Source organism: Excalfactoria chinensis, chromosome 4, assembly GCF_039878825.1.
Source record: "Excalfactoria chinensis isolate bCotChi1 chromosome 4, bCotChi1.hap2, whole genome shotgun sequence".
Classification (NCBI taxonomy): domain Eukaryota; kingdom Metazoa; phylum Chordata; class Aves; order Galliformes; family Phasianidae; genus Excalfactoria; species Excalfactoria chinensis.
In genome coordinates, this window is record NC_092828.1 from 10,765,248 (window position 1) to 10,787,793 (window position 22,546).

General features: G+C 42.7%; 2 protein-coding genes across 5 annotated transcripts in view; one reads left to right on the forward strand and one right to left on the reverse strand.

The window, feature by feature from the left end:
• The first annotated feature begins 78 nt into the window (after window positions 1–78).
• CFAP184 (cilia and flagella associated protein 184) lies at window positions 79–2,283 on the forward strand. Of its 2 annotated transcripts, none has more exons than XM_072336556.1 (2): window positions 79–1,007; window positions 1,160–2,283. In XM_072336556.1, exons 1-2 carry the CDS (start codon window positions 207–209, stop codon window positions 1,700–1,702), a joined length of 1,344 nt encoding a protein of 447 aa, XP_072192657.1. In that variant the 5' UTR covers window positions 79–206; the 3' UTR covers window positions 1,703–2,283. The 2 variants fall into 2 exon arrangements, with proteins under 2 accessions (XP_072192657.1, XP_072192658.1); XM_072336557.1 differs by having other exon boundaries at window positions 79–842.
• A 147-nt stretch (window positions 2,284–2,430) lies between these two features.
• Window positions 2,431–22,546, reverse strand: part of TBC1D14 (TBC1 domain family member 14) — a 58,522-nt gene continuing 38,406 nt past the window's right edge. For all 3 annotated transcript variants that reach the window (XM_072336553.1, XM_072336554.1, XM_072336555.1), the window contains 8 exons: window positions 21,018–21,124; window positions 20,056–20,136; window positions 18,716–18,810; window positions 17,511–17,582; window positions 16,487–16,615; window positions 13,267–13,376; window positions 6,327–6,585; window positions 2,431–5,631 (listed from right to left, as the gene is read on the reverse strand). In XM_072336553.1, coding sequence (XP_072192654.1) covers window positions 5,566–5,631; window positions 6,327–6,585; window positions 13,267–13,376; window positions 16,487–16,615; window positions 17,511–17,582; window positions 18,716–18,810; window positions 20,056–20,136; window positions 21,018–21,124 — 919 coding nt within the window. In that variant the 3' untranslated portion in view covers window positions 2,431–5,565. The remainder of the gene's footprint in view (window positions 5,632–6,326; window positions 6,586–13,266; window positions 13,377–16,486; window positions 16,616–17,510; window positions 17,583–18,715; window positions 18,811–20,055; window positions 20,137–21,017; window positions 21,125–22,546) is intronic.

The following is a 22,546-nucleotide window of genomic DNA, read 5'->3' on the forward strand; positions in this document are numbered from 1 at the left end:
GGATTTATGTGAACGAGAGGCTGCGATTGGCCGAGCGGAGCCCCGCTTCCTTTCGGGCGGCCAATCGGAGAGGTGACCCCGGGCGACCCCGCCGCTGAGTGGTGGCCGCGGAGCGCGGGCGGGGCCTCGGGGGCGGGGAAAGGGGCGGGGCCGGCAGAGCCCGAGTCCCGTCGCCCGGGCAACCGGGGAAGCCAACGGGCGGCAGCATGGAGGCGGCGGAGGAGCCCCGGGCGGAGGAGCCCCGGGCGGAGGAGCCCCGGGCGGAGGAGCCCCGGGCGGAGGAGCCCCGGGCGGAGGAGCCCCGGGCGGAGGAGCCCCGGGCGGAGGAGCCCCGGGCGGAGGAGCCCCGGGCGGAGGAGCCCCGGGCGGAGGAGCCCCGGGCGGAGGAGCCCCGGGCGGAGGAGCCGGAGGGAAGCGGGGATAAGGAAGTCTCCGACAGCGAACACGAGGCGCTGAGCGACGGGAGCGAGGAGACCGAGGGCTCGACGGAGCCTCCGGAGCCCGAAGGAACCGCGCCGGGCGCCGGGGTGGAGCAGAGCGGCGCGGAGGAGGCCGCATCCGACGGCGAAGACGAAGAGGAGCAGATGGAGCGCGAGGCGCTGCTCGCCGAGTACCGGGAGCTGGAGGCCGAGCGGCAGCGGCTGCACCAGACCGAGAGCCGCCTGCAGCTGATGCTCGGGGAGCTGCTGCGGCCGCAGCGGAGCGAGCGGCGGGCGGACGAGGCGGGCGGGCAGCAGCTGTTCGCCGAGCGGCTGCGGGAGCTGCGGGAGCTGTGGCTGCGGAGGGAGCGGGAGGCCGAAACCTGGCGGCAGCGCGTGGACGCCCGGCGGAGGGACCGCGAGGTGAGCGAGGCCAGGGCCGGCGCCGCCTGGGCCGCCTTCCAGGCGCGGAAGAAGGTCGTGGCCGTGCAGACCCTCGGGCGGCGGCGGGGCGGCAGGGAGGCGGCCCTCAGGACGGTGGGAGGCATCCAGGCCCGGGAGCAGGACAGGGAGCTCGCCGTGCGGGAGGTGAGTGCGGCACCGCCGGCTCCGGCCGCTCTCCCGAACGGGGGAGGCCTTTCCGTTCGCACGGGTTCCGCGCTCCGTCTGCGCCGAGCTCCTTCCCTGCCGTGCCGGGGATGAGGCGCCGATCCATCCCTCGTGTGCTTCCGCCCCTCCAGGCCCGGCTGGAAAACATCAAGGTGAAGCTCGAGGTCCAAAACCTTGAGAGTGTCCTGAGAGCCCAGGGAGAAACGCAGAAAGGCAGCCACCTCGCAGAGCTCAGCCACATGAAGAAAGAGAACCAGCAGCTCAACGAAAAGCTTGAGGGCCTCAACAGCGAGCTTCTGAAGCTCAAGAGGAAAGTAGCTGACGCAGAACGGGTCCTCAGCCACGTCAGGGAGAAACTGCAGCTTGTGGAAGCTGAGAACCAAGGCCGGAAGGCTGAGCTGAGAGACATCATGAGCGCCCTGCTGCAGAAGAGAGACGCCCTGACCAAGATCAAGAAAGCCAGAGACAAGCTGAGGGCACACAGCCTGAAACTGCAGCAGCAACGCGGCTTGCTTGGGGAGGAGACGCTGCTGCGGGACTTTGAGGAAAGGGTGAACACCGTGGAGTTGTTACATCAGCGGCTGGAAGCACTGAAACATCACCATGCTGCTCTGAGCCTCAAAGAGAGGGAAATTCAGAAAAAAATCAGCAAAGCCAATTCGTTTCTACCTTGACGAGGAAAATAAAGCATTGAAAAGATAGAAAGCACGGCCTTTTCTGTAATCCTCACTTTTTAACACGTTCAATCCAGTAACAATCTGTACAACCACCACCTGTGCCTTCTAGGCAGGTCTCAGGAGACCTGGAGAATGAAGTCCAGAGGTTAACTTGGATGGAGCTGCGAGCTGGAGGAATGCTGGGTATTCACAGCAAATCCAACTTGCATACAGCCAACGTACTATAGAAGGACTATAACCCTCATTCTGTCAACAGAACTGGCTGCCAATTTTGTTATGGTGGTGTACAAGACGAAAGGTTTACTGCTTCAAATATGTCTATTAAACTTCTCATCCCAAACTAGTTTTGATTTTGTGGTCTTTCAGCTGTTCGAGCTTTAGCAGGCACTGTGTGGTGTGTGACGAGGGACGTAGCAGCACAAGCCCAGCACAGCTTCAGCCCCTTTGCACTGTTCAAGGACAGCATGTCAGAAATCCAGAGGACTGAAAAAAGGGAGGGAGAAGCCGTCACACAGGGATGATCATCCAGCTCATGATGAGCAGCAGAGAGGCTGTCTGACACAAAGGATGTGTGCACAAAGGAAATGTGTCACTGCATTTCTCCACGTGGAAAAAATGGCACCTCCTGACATCCATCCACATTTGCTGAACATCTATGGAGACCAAACAGTGGAAGAAGCAGATATGTGAACTTCTGGATTCTCAACCGCACCGACAGCAGGTGATGAAGGTAACTTTACATGACTTTATTTAATAAAACCATCTATTTACAGTTGAAAAAAGTTCCAGTTTGATACACGTATCTAAACGAAACCAGCTACATAAAAACGACTGAACCATGATGTACAGAGGATGTATCAACAGTTCTCTATGCGTCCGGTTTGTCAAACATTCAAAAATGAGCTGCTGGAAGGAACCTTCCAACCGAGACTGAATTACCGAATGAGACGCGGTAACGACCGATTGCTGACGGCAGCTGCAAAACGGCTTCGCAATAAAGTGCGGGTTGTACAAAACTCCAAAGCTGGTGGCAACGCTCTGGATTCTCTGATCTGTTCGTACGGTGATGGTGGAAACCCACCAAGAAAAACAATAGTCTGCTGAGATGGGGACGTTTCAATGAGAGAACAACGGCACGCGCGACGTTACAGATCGCCTTCAGCACCTGAACAGTAACGGTGTCACTATTGTTTATGCAATCCCTGAATCGATTACAGAAGCCTTCCTTAATAACGAAGAGATTTGGTATGCCGCAAGATACTTAACAAGCATGGTGGCAAGTAATCCTAAGCCATTACAACTCGTCTCTGTTCATATCAAAATTCAAGTGTAGTCTTCAAATCAAGTTACTGAGAAGTTGGAACAATTGCATCTTTAGGCAGGTCATTTTGTTTTCAAATGCATTTTGTTTGATAATAAACTGTGCAAAGCTCCTCCTTATTGCATTGCTTTTCTTCATTAAAGAACATACCTTATATACACAAAGAAATTGTCTGGAAAATATATACATCTCCTAAGAACAGAAAGATCAAATCACAGACCAAAATAATTACATTTGCAAGTAACAAACAGTGCACAAGTGTTGCAGCAGGCCTTTTCTCACAACTATGCCTATTTTCACTGTTACATTCAATGTGTTTTTGAGAAGAAAACAGGCTGCGGATGGCTGAGACAAATACCCAGTGGCTCAAGAATGCATCCCAACCAGACAGGTGAGCCACACGGACAACTTGGTTTAAACAGAAACACACACCTAGTTACAATGCAGACTGAACTCACACAGCCAGTTACGGTACATCCTACAGAGCCCACCAGGGAGAGCTGTCTGTGTGTTTCAGAAACCCTTTAAAGCATAGTGCAGATGCTGCAGATGTTAGGCCTCTCATGCCCCTCATGAGAAGGCGCATTTGCTGTAGTACTACAAAAAGTACTTACTGACCTTCCAGCTTTCTATTGCACTTCAAAGCAACGTAGCATACAAGTACCGGCCTATACAGATACGCAAATCCTGGAAGAATTAATATGTTTTCCATGTCAGCATCCTGATGGCTGATTTCAGTAAGCAATGACCTAAAGAATTCTTCTGGAAAAATGCAGGTGGCCAACCAAAAATACCACATCTATTGTGCCAGCTACACAAAGTGGACAGGAAAAAAGGCCAATGAGGTAACAGACCTGCAAGCTGAATTTGCATTACATATATTCCAAAGTGATTGAGTCTTCAAAGACTTACCAAGAAATCTTCCTTTCCCTCTTTTTAATCTTACAGTCAGAGTATCACTTGTAGAAACGATGTCTGTAGTAAAGGACAGTGATGTGTTTGTGTCCCACGGTCCTCACACTGCTGCTGAGTTCAGCGCTGTGCAACTATTATTTTCTTTAAATCAGCCAGTGCCAAAATGCTCAGCACAAAACAGAACGAAAAGCCCTGGGAAGCCTATGGCCGCACAGCTAAAGGACTTCGGAATTCCTGCTTGGAGTTAACAGATATTGCTTCAGTCAGTCTCCCTTGTCAATGGTAATAATGATTTACAAAACATTTTGCACTCCACAATCACCATTTTTGTGAATCAGAGGCACCTATGCTTTGCAGTTCGACGTTCATCAGAATGCAGAGGGAATCTAACCTGTGTAACAACTGAGCAGTGGCCATCTGCTCTCTCTGTAACTTGCTCACATGTATTAGAGGCTGGATAAAATGCCAGGAAATGACAACCTGAACTTGTCCTGATTGATAGTGTTTGTCTGGCATATTTCCCAGTACACTTCTTTCCCTCATTACTTAATCAAGTTCAACTCTGCATGTGCTTTTCCACTGTGGTAGCAGCTTCAGGACCTCCCTACAGGCTCTTCTTTTCAGCAGCAATGATGGCTTATATAACTTCTACCCTACACCCTTCTGCCAGCAAGCAGAGCTGGGTCTGAAACAGCTCGACAAATTCCTTTTAACCATTTCTCATATTTTCTGCTCAGCCCAGTTTTATGAGCACTACTGGACAGATGGCACAGAAGTCAGTAGCTGGGAGGCAAGAAAGCCCTAAAACGGCACTGCCCCAGAAGCGACGTGGAAGCATCCATTTAGTACTATGTGACCCTGGGTTTGAACAGGGGAAAGAGCACAGCTGGGAAATAAAGCCAGCTTAATGCTATAGCCACTCCTGCTGAGTTTGGAATCTAGCCAAATTACTGGAACTTTTGCCATGTATACTCAGATAGGAGCGTGGATTTCCAAGGCATCCTGAAGAATAATTGGTTTTAAACTGCTAGTGCCATTTCTCTTCCAAGCATATTTTCTTGACTTTTGTTCTTAAAGAATGGAATGTAGTTCTACGTCTACATGATTTCTTTGGTAAATGGGACCCACAGCCTATAAAACAAAAAGCATTTCTAAAGGAATGCTCCTTACATCATTTGAATTCCAGCACCAGTTATTTAAAATCCAGATCCAGTTGCTGGGCATGGGAAGTGTATATCCTGCCTAAGAACAGAACTAGGGAATGCCTTTCAAAGCAACCGGCATCGCTGAATGCCCAGTATTATAAACACCAGTGACAAAAAATAAAGAAACCTTAATGTAGTTTGGTTTAACTGCCCTCATCAGACATATGAATGTGTATTGCTGTCCACAGCAAGCGCTCACTCCACTAGAAGTTTAAGGCTAGGCCTTGGTTTCACTTATAGAGGTTTTATCTCCCAATTTCCTTCCCTTTTTCTTTTTTCTTTCCCCCCCTCTCCCCCCTTTAAGGCTATCTTACTACTGAACTGAACTCTGAAGTCACACTTTGATTTGCAGGCTCATACATATCAAATACTTTTGCCACTTTACATCTTCTCCTGTGCGTCACTGGAGGCAGCCAGAGTTAATGTTTAAGTGAAGGACTTCCTTTCTCCATTTCCCGGTTATCCTTCTGCAGAGCAGCCAGTATCTGGACATGTCAAGAAACAACAGAGAAAAAGATACTAGATTTTAAAAATGGCTCCTGAGGGGATATCAGAACGCTCAGCAGAAACTAAATGTCTAAAACCAGTTTTTCACATTATCTGTATGCTACCAAAAACCTGCTCCTCAAAAAAGCAAAATTCAGGATTTCGAGTCCAAACTCATCAGTGAACTTTGTACAGACTGAAGAAAGGTAGAGGCCACCACAGTCAGCATCTTAGTAAAAGGAAACAAAATCCCACACACTCTTTCTCTTGGTACTGATTCTAGGTCAGTTCCAATAGTGGCACCTCAACAATTCTTATATGTATGGGATGCAAGTGAACGCATAGCCTCTACCCACCACTGATATGGAAAAAGATGACAGGCTAGAGACTCTCTTCATGGAAATTTACTCAGTAACAGAGATACATAGTAAAGAAAGGCAGCTGGTGCAGAAGTCAACAAGGTAGGTAAGACATCAGCCAATACCAACCCTACAGTGAGCTAAACCTAAGATCTATTTGCTCCACAGTTTGGCAGCAAAGCCTGTTGTCTGGGAGTCCTTCTATAGTAAACACACAAAGCGAGCTAAGTCACCCTACCTATCCTGTGTCTGCTAACGCATTCTCCGAGATGTTGTCAAACACCATTCTTCACAGGTACATCCATCTGTTAATCAAAGATCAACATTCTCTTTACCTGAGCCCACTTTTTGTTTCTACTTTGCATCTGAATGGCAGCAATAGATGTAAAGAGTTCTTCTGAAGGTAAGTCTTCTGGTAGCTTCGTTAAAAACTGAGCTATATGAATGAAATCCATTTTGGTCAAAATATCTTCAAAAAGTTTTAATATTCCCAGGGCTGTACGAAACAAGAACTCTTCTCCGTCACGGCAGAACACATCCCAGACACGACACGCCAAGTCTAGAGGCAAAGATTTGCTGTACAATGTGAATATCCTGAAAAACAGAGTAAAATGTCCTGAGTTACTGCATGACAAAAATGTATGGATAGTCAGAGAAGTACACAGACTGCTCAGTGATGAGGTTTCTCAAATACATTTATTTGAATAGCCCCTCTGTATTTCAGCAGCATTCCTATTGTTTGCTGCATAGTGATACATGAAATAATACAGAATTGTGCTATGCTGGTATCAGAGCTACGGCACTTTCCAGGTTCTACTTTCTGAAATCACACCATAAGAAAAATCTATGCGATCTTATGATGGGGATGCCCTGGCCACAGGTATAATTAGAGAAAAATCCATCATCAATTAGAACTGAGGATTCATGCAGTTTTAGCTGCGGGGACACGAAACGCTGAATCTTAAGGACATGCTAAAAAGGGGGATTCTGTGATTTAGATGAAGGAGAAGTTGACAGTTATTTCAGTGTCCAAGACTGGATTCAATGGCAAAGCAATAACAGTGTGAGTTCTGGAAGATGAGCTCGGTGTCTGGTGAGTTGAACAAGACAGGCAAGACTTCCAGAAAGAACGAGCTGTGATAACACTGAGACAGATGTGATCTCCAAAGAGCAAAGGCAACAGCAGAAGCAACAATCTCCTGCTGGTGGCTACAACCACATTTTAGTAACTGCCAAGAGAACAATTCCTCCTTCATCACACCACTGATGGCTCCGCAGCAAGGCGCTCTCTTTTCCATCCCTGATCCTAACAAAGCCGTAACAGCACAACATCATATCCTCAAACAGTGCCAACGGTTACATTTGGTGGAATCGAGTGACAGTACACAAGGGAAAAGAGTCACAGTAACCTTCCCCTTTGAAAACTTAAAAGGAGAGCATTACTCCACAGATGCATCACATCTCGTCACTGCAAAAATGCAAATAATTCCTTCTCCAGCAGAGGTCAGCAAAATCTCAGATGTAAATCAACCCTTCCCACATTTATGCGTAAGGTGCTGAATCTAACAGTAGCTCTCTTATGTTTCAGGTTTCTCCACTCGCCACCCTCTCCGATTTTTTATTCAAGAAATTCCAGTTTTCATAAAAAATAAAATGAAATGAAGCTGAATGGATATACAGAGAGGTATAAATAGATCTACAGAGAGGTACAAAATATGAATTATTTTCCCAGTAAATTCTAATAATCAAAGGCTTTCTGCAGTATCTTCCCTTTTCTACTTGAGATTATTGGAATGACGTGTTGCAATCAGCAAGCTTTTCTCAGTCAGCACACCCTGGGAACACCGGGCAATAACTCACTTTACAAGCTGCAAGACCACACACACACACACACACACACACATATAAACGTGGTAGAGTCTAGTCTTTTTTATTATACATAAAAAAGAGCAGCATAAAAGCCCTTCTGTGGGTTATTGCCTGACATGCTGAACTGCAGAACTTGTATATTCTTTCAACGCTTCTGTACAGTCACGATGCCATGTAACAACATCTCGTTACAGAAGACTTACACAGCACAATTAGGACTTGTATGCACACACACACGTGTACAGGAAACAGCAATGGGTTTTCCATTGAAAAGGAGCAGTGTAATAGGAAGCAATTCAATGCAGTGCTTTCCTGGTCACCAAGCGGGAGGCAAACTCACAGCCAGTAATTGGCACTGGTTAAAGATAAGCAACAATGCCTAATCTTGCTCCATTTGATTCCCAGAAGCTATGGTTCTGTCATGAATCAGACCTAACCTGAATAACCCACGTGTTAAATCTGCAACTATGCAGAAAATTAACTGTCAGAGAAAAGAGCCGCGTCTATTTATTAGAACATCACTTTCTATAGCAGAAGATTTACTTGGATAAAAAAGCTGTCGCTTCCAACGAGGGATTTGACACCGATCCCTTCATAATTCACAAGGAAGTGCAGTTTGCAAGAATTTCACCAGGCAATTAACTTTCATTAACACCAGCGTGAAATCGAATGCATCGAGCCCTACAAAATGGAAACTGGGCCTCCTAGAATGAGCAGCGGTACAACAGGAAGAGTCATTTCTAAGAACTGATGCAGCATTTGCTCTCTGAAAACATTTCCTACTGGAAGACATTTTTATTACGCATCTGAGCTACTGCTCTGAAACCCAGCAGAAATTTATGGCAGCCATAAAGCAGCTGCAGCAGCTCTCAGCAGCGCCAGCACACGACTGGCATGTGATCTGTTTGCACTGGAGAGCAGGATGATTCTCTGCCTGCAGCTCTTTCAGCTCACTATGAGTCCCAGCCAGGTGCAGGCAGCAGCTCACAGAGGTGTCTGGTGTCAGAGAAACAGAAACAAAGGTTTCTGGCTGCTCTCTGAAAAAAGTAAGGAGCAGATACGTGTGCCTGCTCCTTCCAGACCCACCCAGGACACACGTACATGGAAGGAGATGCATAAAATCCTGACTGGATTGAGACAGGAAAAGCACGTCACCGGAGTCTTGCTTACCAAGAAAGCGCTGTTACCATGAGTTGATTTTCATGGCTCTGTTTTGTTTTCTTCCTCGTTTATTTTTATAGTGTCTTCATACAAACATCATCAGCGACAGTGCTGAAGATCTGCCAGATTTTGGATTGACAGCTCCTGCACAGCAATGATGACGCCACTCAGATCTCATACATTCTACCACCACACGTTCTTCTGCCATGTCTCTTTTACACACAAATCTCCCTGCGCCTTCTTAGTTCAGTTGTGGCAAGTACTGAATTAATTCAGCTTTTGAACCTACTCTAAGATCCTTTGGCTTCATCCTTAACAACTTTGTTGTTGTTACACTTTGTAACAATTCCTCTGTATCTGCTGTGAGACAAAACCTGCACCCTTCTGAGCGTCTGCTGCACTACTTCTTTCATACCCTTGCACAGTGGCATCTCTATTCGTGTTGGTACCTGTGAGGTTACTGCAATGAGATTGCTGCTAGCAGCGTATTTGGTACAATTTTTAAATCATTACAGCTGAAGAAAGTAGAAGCATTTATTTCATTTCTACTAAGGGGGAAAAAGATACATGCAATGCAACGCTGACTGCAACAGAGCAACTTAGCAAAACTGACTGCACTCTAAAATGTGCTGATAGAAATACTGCAGTGGCTTCTGTGCCACCAGGTCAAAAGCTCCCAACAACCCACGTTCTCTCTGGAAAACCAGCATGTCAGATCTGCTCTTTGGACTGTGTTACTGTCTGAATTTCTGATCTATCTTTTTACTTCTGAAATGGAGGCGTGCATTTAAAGCATAACACTGAACTTCAGTTTGAGAGGTGAGATGTTAATGGCACGACACGGGCTGTGCTTTTCCTGATATTAGATAGCAAAGCCTATCAATATTGCTCTGCAAGTGCCCACAACAAACATCTGCACAGACAAACTGGGCCGGCCCTTTGTCATAACTAGCAAACAACGTCAAGAGAAAGTTAGTGCTCACACAGCACAATACAGTCAATGCAGTAATAAAGAACCACTGATCAATCTATCAGTACAAACAAAGCCCTGGGCTGTAATTATTGCCAAAATCATTTTTCTTAGTAGGGATGAAGAGGTACTTGTACAGCAACAGCAGGCCATAAATAGACAGCACGTGTCCTTTGTAAATCCACGTTCTGCTCTGCTCAGAAGAGCCTGCAGCACATCAGCTGACAGTGCTGAGTGGCCCAAACCAGGTTATCCAGGCACACTATTTTCCCTGCATGCCCTCTGAACCACACCATGTGTTGCTCTTTACAACCTTTGCACACTTGATTCCCTTTGCATTCTTCAAAAAAACTGAAAGCCCGCCCAGCTTCTGAAATTTATACTAGAATGTATCACTTGGAATTTGAGCTTGAAGCTCATGTTCTTTGCAAAAGAGAAGCCTTACTTGGGACAGGCAGCCATTGCTGCTAATTGCTGCACCTTCTAATTCAATTTTTAAGTCCTCAATGTCTGTCTGTGACAGAAAGCAGGGAGTTCACTACCAATCCTCTACCAACCCCAGAAAACCCAAAGCAATATTACACTGCTCATATAGCTGGTCCCACCTTTATGCTCACAACTGCTTTTTCTCAAAGCGTACGCCCTCAATAAATGATTTAAGTACAATGACTTTATTGCCACTTCCTGCAGCACTGGTAGCATGAAGCGGCACAAAGACGACACGTTGATTCCACAGTAATTGCAGCAGGAGCACGAAGGTTTCCCAGCAACTGGTCTGCACGGCACTGGCTACTGGAGTACTACCAGAGCTGCCACCAACTGAGATTTACTGCATCCATGCCTGCACAGTAACCATGCCAGCCACCAGAATAGCAGCAGGCGTCCCTCTGGAGCTCAGAACAAATGTGCATTTAAACAAAAGTAATGTTGATAGGGCAAGGCTGTTTCAAAGAGATTTCTACCTACTACCAAGAGTTCTGTCTATTCAGAGAACTCACAGGGTCCAGCATTGTAAAAGCACCTTCACCATTTTCTTCTCTGACTTGAAACGTAATTAAAGCCTCGTTCTTGTTTTTCCACAGATAGTTCTGCTTTTCCCAGTGCTGTCAGTACTGCAGCAAATTCACTCTCAAACTGGCAGTCACCCAAAATTTTTTTGAGTCCTCACTTGCAAGAACACAGACTCACCTGATTTTCCTTTGTATCTTTTCTGTAGCACTTTCTGCCTGCTTCCCTATTCATTTCTATGGAAGGACAGCACATACAAACTTAATTCTCTTTAAGTTTAGAGTAGACATTAAAAAACAAACAAACAAACAAATCTAAATCTGCTTCCTATGGCATCAAAGGATTTTGAAAGAAATATCATAGATACATACATATATGCATAAACACATATACAAACACACGTATACATATACACATCTACACACACGTATTTAAGTAACTGTCATGGTTTTCCATGGGTATTCTGTATTATGACATCATGCAGTGATCTATTACAGTTGGGGAGGGGGCAGCACTGCAGATCTTGGTTCCTAGAGTGTTTCAGTACGTTCCCACATGGTTACGACCTCTGGGAGGACAATATGATACCAAAATCTCACACAGCTGAATACCAACCCTACTGTCTGACAAAACTAAAGCTGTCACAAATGTGAGGAAATTTAACACAGGATTTGTCAGGACTACACAAGTTGTTAGCATTCCTGAGGCTTATTATAACCTCAACATCTTTCCTCTTATCCCTGGATGTGCCAGCCCTTGCCCTCTTCCTTTTCTTCCATCCTATTCCAGTGTTATTCCAGCATTTTCCTGCTGTGCATTGAAAGAGATCCAGCATTCAGTCGTAAAAAACTGACAGCATTTACAAATGTTGGGAGAAATGAGCCCATCCATCACACTCCTCATTTCTCCACTCAACTTGCATTAAAATTTAATGCCAGTATAACTGCAAAATCAAACAAAACTCATGTCACGGCATTCTCTGTGCAAGAGGCAGATGCAAATCAAGGAACCCGTGAGTGCTGATGAAATGGTCTGGTTTCATTGTGAGGCCACTCGTAATCGCCTCCCAAAGTGATCGGGAGAAGTCAGAAAGAATTTCTGAAGGCAAAGTAATGTTGGAACAACCTGACAGCCTCTTCTGATGACATGACCAGCTTGGTGGTTGAGCGAAAAGCAGTGGATGCTGTTTACACTGATTTTAGCAAGGTTTTCATCACTGTCTCTCATAACACCCTCAATATCTCAGCAATCCTATGATCCAGTGAAAGTTCACCTATTGAAACTTCTAGCTGTTAGACTGGGCAGAACAACTTGAAATGGATTTCTGGTCCAACGGATCAGCCACAGGCTCAGTGCTGACAGTGAGCTTTGAAAGATCATCCGGGTGCTGAGAGCTTGGTTCAGACACAACTGGATTACGAGTACAGACTGTTTTCTGAAATAACAGCTTATGAATCTTGGGGAATAAAAAAAAAATAGAAGCCACAAAGCCGCTGCTGGGAGTTCCATCATCAACTAAAACTATTCAGTCAAATACTTGAGAACAGAAGATTCCAACAATTCAAAGGCAAGACTGTTTTCACAAAAAAAGATCTCAAATCATCTCAAAATTCACCATGAAGCCTTGCTGGCTGAAGAGAGGCATTTTAGCTGCCTCCTAACCAAAGCCTGATAGGCACAAATGCAGCTACTCAGTTCGGAATACTTCATACACTGAAATGTGACGGGTCTGCAAATAAGATTCATGGCTTTTATCTACCTCTAAGGAAAATGACTAAAATCACACAGAGCTAAAAAGAAAGGCAATCTCACAAAATACAAGGGTTGTAACTAACGGTCTGCTAAGTGCAATAGCTGGAGTTATTAAAAACACGTTAAAGCCTTTATGCTACTGAAGTGCAATTTTTAAACAACCTGTGCTAGGATCTTCTACATAGGATGCGAGACCACATAACAAAGCAATGATGCAGTGCTCACACCTATGTCTTCACTGCATCCTCTCTTATTTTCTCAGTGTTCAGACATGGATAAATGCTGTTATCCAGCTTTATGCAAAAGCAGCTTCAAATCAACAGAACTAGAGTAATAAAGGGTGAGCAAATCTCAAACTTATCACAGAAGTCTGTAAGAAATAGTTGGATTGATAAATTCAATTACTGAACACAAGGTAACCTTATAGCAACTGAGAGCTCCAGCTTACATTAAGAATATAGACACGCAGCTATAAGCTAGTAGGCAAATTAGTAATTATGCTTTCAATGTCTTACCAATCAATAAGGTAGATATCTGGAGTTAGGTTATTTTTTTTGAAGTGAGCAAATAGCTTTGGCAGATTTTCTTCAAAGAACACCTCAAACGCAGCAAAATAAGTCAACATCTGGGAAAACAACAGGGAGAAAAAGCAGTTAGCTCTATTACTTATAGGCTTAAATTTACTATCTGCTGTTGGATTAACATTCTTCAAAAGAGGATTGTATAAATTACACGATACAACAGAATTAATCATTCACATAATAGACAGCATCTGCAAGTTAAAGACCTATTCTACATATTGATCTCATTAAACAATATAATTATTGTTTTGGGTCGTGGCTAGCTTCCTTTTGAAAGAAAAATATCAGCAGGAGAGAAGTTATTTGCTGATTCCTCAAATAATTATGACAGTGGACTGGTGCTTTATGTTTGTGGCAATAACCTAATATTACACTGAGTAAAATCCAAGACCCATAGGATTAAAGAATGAACTATCAAACTAAAACAACTGAATAGCCCACAGCCAGAGTGAAGAGTTCGTTTGGCTCATAATACCAAAGCTTCTATTGTGTAACATGTTTTAAAACAAGATAAGTCATTTCCATTGCAAAGAGGGAGAAAGAAAGCTCACACAGAAGAGCTGAAGATCAGGACAAAACACATACGGTGAGAAAAACAGATTCCAACCCCAACAGACACCTTATTCCCCTAACTGCACTGCTTTTAACGTGAAGACTTCTGTGGCATTTCAAAAATTGAATCTTTAACGCAGATTTTGTAACAGAGGGCTCGGAAAAAAATCTTCCCATCCAACTAAGAGTTAAAAAGAAAAGGGTTTTTAGCTTTTCTACCTCAATTCTCTTAATATTGCAGGGAGGAAAGTTCAGCAAAGTCTCTGAATGACTCAGTATTTTTAATTCAATATCCTGGTTATAGCACTGAAGAGTAGTTGTGATTTCTTTAAAGTATGAGTTGTATCTGCACACTTTTCCCCCAGAACATCATCATAGTAAAAGAGGAGCCTTTTGTGTGAAATCCTGACAAACATGACATTCCCCATTTTTACCATGTCCTTAAACATTTTTCTTCCTGTTTCATCTGAATACAGTGACAAACAGACTACGCTCGTTAACAGAAGCCAAAAGAAACCAAGTCAGTAAGAGTATTAAGGCTTACAAGCCGATATGAGATGGCCATACTAAAGAAATAACCACACAAGGTTATGTAAAATCTCTGACCTACTAGTTGCTGAGAAAGAGCTTCGTGATAAACACGAAACCAGAAACCTAGAAACCCACTTGGGTGAACTGTACAACTAAAACAACTTCCCAACATGTATTTTTAAACACACAAAAAACAGGCATCACGTGAGATCTCCAAGCATAAAGAGGAAGCAGGTAATGAAACAGACAGTCATATTTTCAGAATGACAGAATCACGAAATGTCAGGGACTGGAAGGGCTCTGTTTACATGCCAAAACCACAGCAAGAGTTCTACTAAAGCATTTTTGAAGTATTTTACAGCAGGGATTTTACACAACTGCTGTATCACATCTGCTGATGGTAACGCAGGTAGCTCTGTTAGAAATACAACAGCAGTCCAGGTGTTCATCTTGATCAAATCATCATACAACAAGGTACCTCACTCAGTAATAATTAAAACATCTAGCGTAATAAAACTGTAGCCAATAAAAGAAATCTAAAGCAAGCAGAATATATTATATTACTGTAATTTTCACAAGTAACTCTTCTATTGTTTTTACTTCGTTCTTAATTTTAGATAAAGTAGCATTTCATTATGGAGCTATAGAACTGAAACACAAAGCTCAGGGTAGACATCAGACCAGCACAGGAACCCTAAAAAACCCAAACTCTCTCACTTTGTCTTTAAACTACAAAGTTTTCTTAGGAGAGACAATCGTGGCTTTGTAATTGGACAAAACACTAATATTATTGCTAACATTATTTCTTGTAGCAGCACCTTACAGGCACTATTCAAGAGTCTCCCAAGAAACATTATTTCAGCTAATAAGTATCTAATTCCAGCAAATGTGCAAGCACTTCCTCCTTTTTCAAGTAATAGAGATGACTGATAGTGCTGGTAGCAATGCTGTTGTTAAAAAATTCCCCCATGGCCATTTACAAGTGATGAGATACAGAAGCTTCAACAAGGAATTACGTATTGGTTTTCCAGCAGAAAATGCTGAAAGGATTCGTAATGTCCCACTGTTTAAGAAGCACAAGAGGTCACTGTTGATGTCAGCCACTTCCGTGATTCATTTTCCCCATTTCAACTCTTGAGAAGCAAGATCCTACTTTTATAGTGTCAAGTGGTAACTAAGTGAGAGAAATGCAGAAAGCCATTTATTTTTTGAAAAGTAAGAATAAATTAAAACATATTTCAGGAAATGAGTCTTATTTTGTTATCACAGAATCACAGAATCATAGGGGATGGAAGGGACCTCCAGAGATCATTGAGTCCAGGCCCCCTGCCAAAGCAGGTTCCCTACACTGGGCCGCACAGGTAGGTGTCCAGGAGGGTCTTGAATATCTCCAGAGAAGGAGACTCCACAACCCCCCTGGGCAGCCTGTTCCAGTGCTCCGTCACCCTCACCGTGAAGGAGTTCTTGCGCACATTCGTGTGCAACTTCCTATGCACCAGTTTCTGCCCATTTCCCCTAGTCCTGTTATGGTACACAAGTAGCCCTCTGTATGGGATAACAAGGAATTTCAGACAATTCAGAAAGATTCAGCCACTCAACTTTCACTGAACACTGTCAAGGAGAAGATGGGGGGAGTGTCTTTAAAAACATCTTTAAAGAGATGCTAGAGAGTAAGGGATGGGAAACAGCTTCTCCTGCAACAGACTATCTTTAGCAACCTATTAGCTTGGAATAAAAAGCACCCTCAAACCATGTCCGAATGCTGTTTTCAGCTTTCAGCTCAAACTGAAACACACTTCGAGTAACATTTTCATAACTATCCCCCAAGAATCATAAGATACTGATCAGCATAGCAACTTCATTCACTTCTTCAAACCTCCCAGTTTGGTATTTGGGTTTTGTTTGCTTGTTTTTGAGGGACTGTGTAGTGTATCTGTGTTAGCCTTTGATACTTTTTAAACAAATACATTGCACTGAAGTTAATTCTGACATCTTCCAGGCTACTGAGGTTATGATTTCATTTTAAAACCTTACCTTCAATATGTAGACTACAGTTTTATTGCATACTTACAAGGCCATGGTCCACACGGAAAAACGCCATTTGACAGGGCTTATTTAAAAGGTTAGAAAAAGCAATGAAGGCATCTGCAGTATCCAAGTTCAAAATCAGTACTGCTGCAATGAAAGACATGCCCTGTACCTGAAGAAAGGAGAAGTTCACCATTCAGCAAGAACTGCATTGCTTCAAGAACACGGTCACGTTTTGCCCTCACAATCACCAGTGTTTTATGCACTCACTGCACTGCTGAATTCTGCAAAACTTCCAGAAGGGAGTGTTTTCTAAACTATGTGACCATTTGGTATTGAATGTTAAGAGCGTGGAAACTAACAATCCCCATTTGCCTCATCGAATCATAGAATGGCTTGGGTTGGAAGGGACCTCAATGATCATCAAGCTCCAACCCCCCTGCTGCAGGCAGGGCCACCAACTTCCATATCTAATACTAGACCAAGCTGCCCAGGGCACCATCCAACCTGGCCTTGAACACCACCATGGATGTGGCATCTGTGGAGCCTGCCCCTCTGGGCATTTTTTCCTTCCTCCTGACTAAATAAAAGATGTGAAATTCACTCTGTCCTTTCATAATCGCTCCCAATACGTTTAGGGAGCTCACACTGCCTGGATAGATGTTGCTTTACAGGCTGTTACAGAGCTGTTACAGACTGTAAATAGCTGGCTATGCTAAGGTGCAGAAATGTATATAAAGAGGAGTAACAAACAATACAACAGAACAATCTCTGTATTCTTCACTGCCACTAAGAACGGCATGTACTTCAAAGGACCAATTAACTACGTCTTCTCTTTCAGCTCCAATTTTCAAGTACTAAAAATACGTACTTTGCAGTTTTCCAATGACATAAACTGTTAAAAAGCTTAAATTTAGCCACAGAACAATTACATGAGACACACTACACACAGCGGGTGTTGGAATATAAGCATGCAGAAACCCCACAGTTAGTCACAGAATAACTTAATATTGGTCTATGAAGGCCCTCACTTTCCCTCCCCGTTCCAGATGAAGAAGTTCACTTACATATCCTACGTCAGGTCTGTAACAAGTATAGGCTCCTAGAATACTGTGCAAAGTGTCATGGTAAGGACCACCCTATAATGTAACAAAAGCAAGACAACACATCTAAGTACATTGCAAACACATTAAAAACTCTTCAATGCTATCGATAGTTTATATCACTTCTGATAACTCATTATTACTCATATTATTACTGTTCACATTCCCCAAAGCAGCTCTGAACATCCCCAAATCCTTAACAAAAATCGTTTAACCTAAGAAGCTTGTGACAACTGCATATACCACCTGCACTAGAGATGCGCAATGTACCAGTTACATACAGAATCCTTATACAAGACAAATGTAAGCCTAAGAGATTCACTGCAGCTTAGCAGCATTTTGATAATTGTGCCAAGAAAGCAGAACACTAATGAGAACTACTTAATTGTCTATTAGACTAGAGGCAGAATGCAATCATGAAGGGAATAGTTAGAACAGCAATATGCTGTAACACGCACGCACAGCATATCAAGCATATCAATGGCTCTATAGCTGAAAAGAATTTCATGTTGTTGCCTGTTAACAGCTGCCATAGCTTACACCAATTATTATAACTGACTGAGAATTTCTAAAGGGAGATGTTTTTCACCCACAAAATGTTGGTTTATCACAAGCCAATCCATTGTTTTTGTTTTGGGGTTTTTTGTGTGTGCTTTTTTGTTTGTTTTTTTTTTTTTTTACAGGGATGTCATAATTTTTCTATAGGAGGACAAAATATTTGCTTAAAACAAGTCACCAAAGCATACAAGTTACACCGGTCTTTCATGGAATAAAAAATACACATCTATCCAAACTTGTTTGCATGAGCTTTGCTTTCTCACTTCCCATGCATTTGCAATGCAGCAGTGCTGACTCACTGACTTGGAAACACTAACCTGTACCACCTGGACAGAAATCAGCACAAACTGGGCTCTATGAACCCAACCATGATGGTTAGCAAACAGATCGGGTTTTTGTCTCTTCCAAACAGACGGTACCTTAAGGTCAGTCTTTTCTAAATTTCCCAAATCTGTAACAACTTTTCTCTTAAAATGTCTAATCCTTTTTTTTTTTGTAGTGGACTGTTTCACCCAGAGGACAGACAAGATCACATGATGTTGTGGGTTAAAACCATGACACATGAACTTATTTTCCCAAGAGAAGTCAAGCTGAATGTTAACATGGCTTACTTGTTGGAATATACAGAGATTGGGAAACGTTCTTGAGATATCCAGTTTTATTAACTCCAAACTTGCTTCTCTGTCAGCTGTAGAAAATCCAGCATCTACAAAAGCCAAAGTTACTGCTCTTATTGCATGGATCAGTGAACACCTTTCTGCCCCCCTGGCCCCTTCCCCCTCCCCCAGCTGTTACGAAAACATTAGGATAGAGAGAAAAAGGGAGGCAGGGCAAAGCAAGCCAGAAATTTCACTGGCATTCTTTGACAAACCAACAGACACACAAAAGCCTCTTGGCTTTCAAACAAGGCTTCCAATAGTTCTTTAAGTAGCCACCTCTGTGGAGAGGTTCTGGTGAGAAAAGATATAAAGAATTACAGAATGGATGTCACCTATTGCTGGCTCCCATTCCAAAATCATATTTACTCTTTGTATGTGTTGTTAAAGATCGTGGTCCAAAACTGAAACAGACCTCACTGAAAGTAAATTTCTAAAGCACATGAGACTAAAAACTTCAGTTCTATTTCATTCATCTTGGTTAAACATAGTTGGGAACTACTTATTGTCACTTCTGGAGTCATGAAAAAATAAGACTTGTCACTAGCAAACAGCAGTGATTTATAACAACTGTATGAAGATACATATTCCAGAAAATAAGATGCAAGAGAAAGCTGGAAATGTACCCAATGTCAGCATAATTAAGATGCAGGAAATTGCATCTTCAGAAAACAAAGTTGGGGGTTTCCAACTAACCATGATTTTCTGTGGATAAACAGCAGCATTATGTATGTTCTCCTTTTTCTGCTCAGTGTAATTATGTACCAAAGACAAATTTCAAGCAATAGTGTAATACCTTCAAAAATCAAACTCCTCTAATCAATTAGTAAATCTCAAACCACTTCATATGCAAAAATAAATTGCTTCTCTCTGAAACATGCCCAAGAGATGAACCCAAAGCCGCACCAAGGAACTAAAATTTAACTTTCCACTATGATTTGAGTTTCAATTCCAGAAACGCAGAGCCAGCAAAATATTTGTGTTTCAGTCCAAATTAGAACCTCCCAAAGGTTCCTACTTTTCCTACAAATTAGATATCAATTCCTAACTGTACCTAGAGAAAGATTTCAAAGAAAAACTGAACAAGCATAGTATACAAGAGCCAAAAGATTCATTAAGAAAGAATGCAGCTATTTCTTCCACAAAAAAGGTGGGATTTTTTTGTTTCTTTGTTTTTTTAAATCAAATTCATCTCTATAGCTGGTTATTTCTTTACATCTGTAACTTAAGGAACAATTTAACCAAATGTTTTATTTTGTAGCACAGTGTAAGTTATTCACCGAAAGAAAACATACCTTCACATTCTACTTCAGCTCCTACTGTGCTACGTGATCGCCACTTTTCTTTGGCACGAGCCAGACAAATATCATACAGTTCTGGAAGAAGAAGAGTAGAGGAAATCAAAGCTGTTATGTGAATACACATGTGCATACAGTCAAGTACCAACCACGTACCAAATGAGTAACACTGCTCAAAGCAAACAAAACAGCAGTACGTGCGACATACTAACTGAATTTTTACTATGGTTCTGAAAGACCTGTTCCATTGACCTATAATTTAAGATCGAGAAAGAAGGAAAGGCGATCAAGGCACCAATTGCATTCTATGTTCAAGCAATTATTTTTTCCTTACAGAGGACTGACATTCAAATTTACAGTCTGAACAGATGGCTAGGATAAGACTACCAAATTCAAGGCAAAAGCTAAGCCGAAGGTAACTGAACCAAACACAGAAAAGCAGCACAATACTAGCAAGGGTACAGGCAGTTTACTGTCTTTCCATGGTGGAATTAACTGCCCTTTCAAAACTCTTCTGCTGTTGTGTGAAGTAGCACGCTACTCCTGTTTTCATGAAGATACATATAAGCAAATGGACCAATTTTCCTGAAGTCTTTCCATCTCATACAGCCCTAACTTCTTTCCCTAAATCAAGAATCTGCATGCTCACAGGCATTACAACATGAACAGCAACTCTAATACAAGAAAAAAGAAAGTAAAAAACGCTTGAGTAGTTCTGACCATTTCCATGTGACATCAAAACAAGACACAATGACAGTAATAACCAGAAATAACTCATGGCGGCAGTCCTGCAACAGCTACAAGATTAAAAGATACAGTATTTTTGAACAAAGCGTGTAAAAGCACCAGAAATAAAACCTAAGCAGATAATACTTCATGCCCACAAATCAGATTCTGATGCAGCTCACTAAGTACAAGACTCATTTCGTATCACAATGCAGACAAGCTGACAGCCTCACCATGGGTGATGTTTAACTCGTTGCCAATTGCCAAGCTCCAGACTTTGCCTCTCACGCTCGGTGGGATGCCCTGCCACCACAACTCTCGAACTTTACGGGAACAACACCTGTCCAAAACAAAATGCATTCTAAGAAAGATTTCATTGACAGCTGAACTGTAAATGTGTTTTCCTACCACAGCTAAAGGGATACAGACCATAACGAACATCAGTGAGCCAAGAAGTCAAACAAGATTGGCATATATCAAGTATTTAGTACTACTTTGTCTTGAACTGCAGAAGGAAAGCTTCCTACCTTCTGAAGTTAATGGTTTATTTTGACAGAAGCAGTGCAGTCACATAACTCTAACATTCCACCACAGATGACCAGCAAGAGTTGTAAGGAACAGTAATAAAGAAGTGAAAAATAGATCCGTACCTATGCCACTGCATATGCTAAAGTCTGGACAGACTTAAACCTCCACGTAAAATTAAATGCATAAACAAGTTACAGATCTATTCTCAGGCGTCGCTTTCTTGCGCCAATGAGACATGCAGTCACCCACTCAGCTTTGCCACTCCTGCTCTCCAGCACGAAGTAGCAATTTTCAGGTAGAAGCACGAAAGACATTTTAACAAAACAGACTTAGAAATTGCTGCAGCTTCCGGGAGTGACAAAAAAAACCCAGCAACCCAATGACCTAAAAGCAGATTTTCAATTAGATGTAAAATATGGAACACACTGAGGAACTTCTGGCTTTGTAAGACACAATCAGTAAAATGCTTACTTAGATTTGCATGAAGACATGACATACACCTTCAACTACTAAAGACAGACATTTAATCTACAGTTTGTTTATGCTTTATTTCACACTTGGTTCTCTAATTCAGTTGCATTTTCCAGCATATCCTATCAATGTTTCTAACAGAGCAACTGAATATCATTAAGCAAGCTGCATTCATAAGGGCTGTGTCGGCTTTTGTAATAGTTGTATTGTTTTTATGCTCTCCAGATTGGGAGGGGCTGGTTTTTTTGTTGTTGTTAAGATGACCAGCAACGCCTATGAAAAACTGGAGAGTGAAGGCAGCTTACCAACTGCTTGTGCTGTGTCTTTGTAGAACAACCTGGAGTACTTCTGCTCTTCTAAAATAACTTTTTCCCTACTTTTCTTTTCCATCACCTGATTATCGCAGCAGGTCTACCCCTAATTAAAGAGGCTTAATAGTACCATGCACATACTTCACTCCGCATTTGATACTGAAATGTCAAGCTCAAGAAGTAGTCCAGAAAAGCTCATTTTTGATACATGCATTTAAGCATTCTGCTTTCTGCTTTTACATTTTCTTTCACGGATCATTTCTCACTCTTTTACAGTTCCAAATATCTCCAGTCCCCACTGAAGACAAGCAATGAGAATTAGAACTGCATTACTTTTGATCACCTTATCAACCTAATGAAGCTTACGCTACTCGTTATCTTTGTCACAGTGTGAAGATGACTTTCAAACAGAAGTTACCAACACCATTTAAAATTATACTTGCTAACTTTGT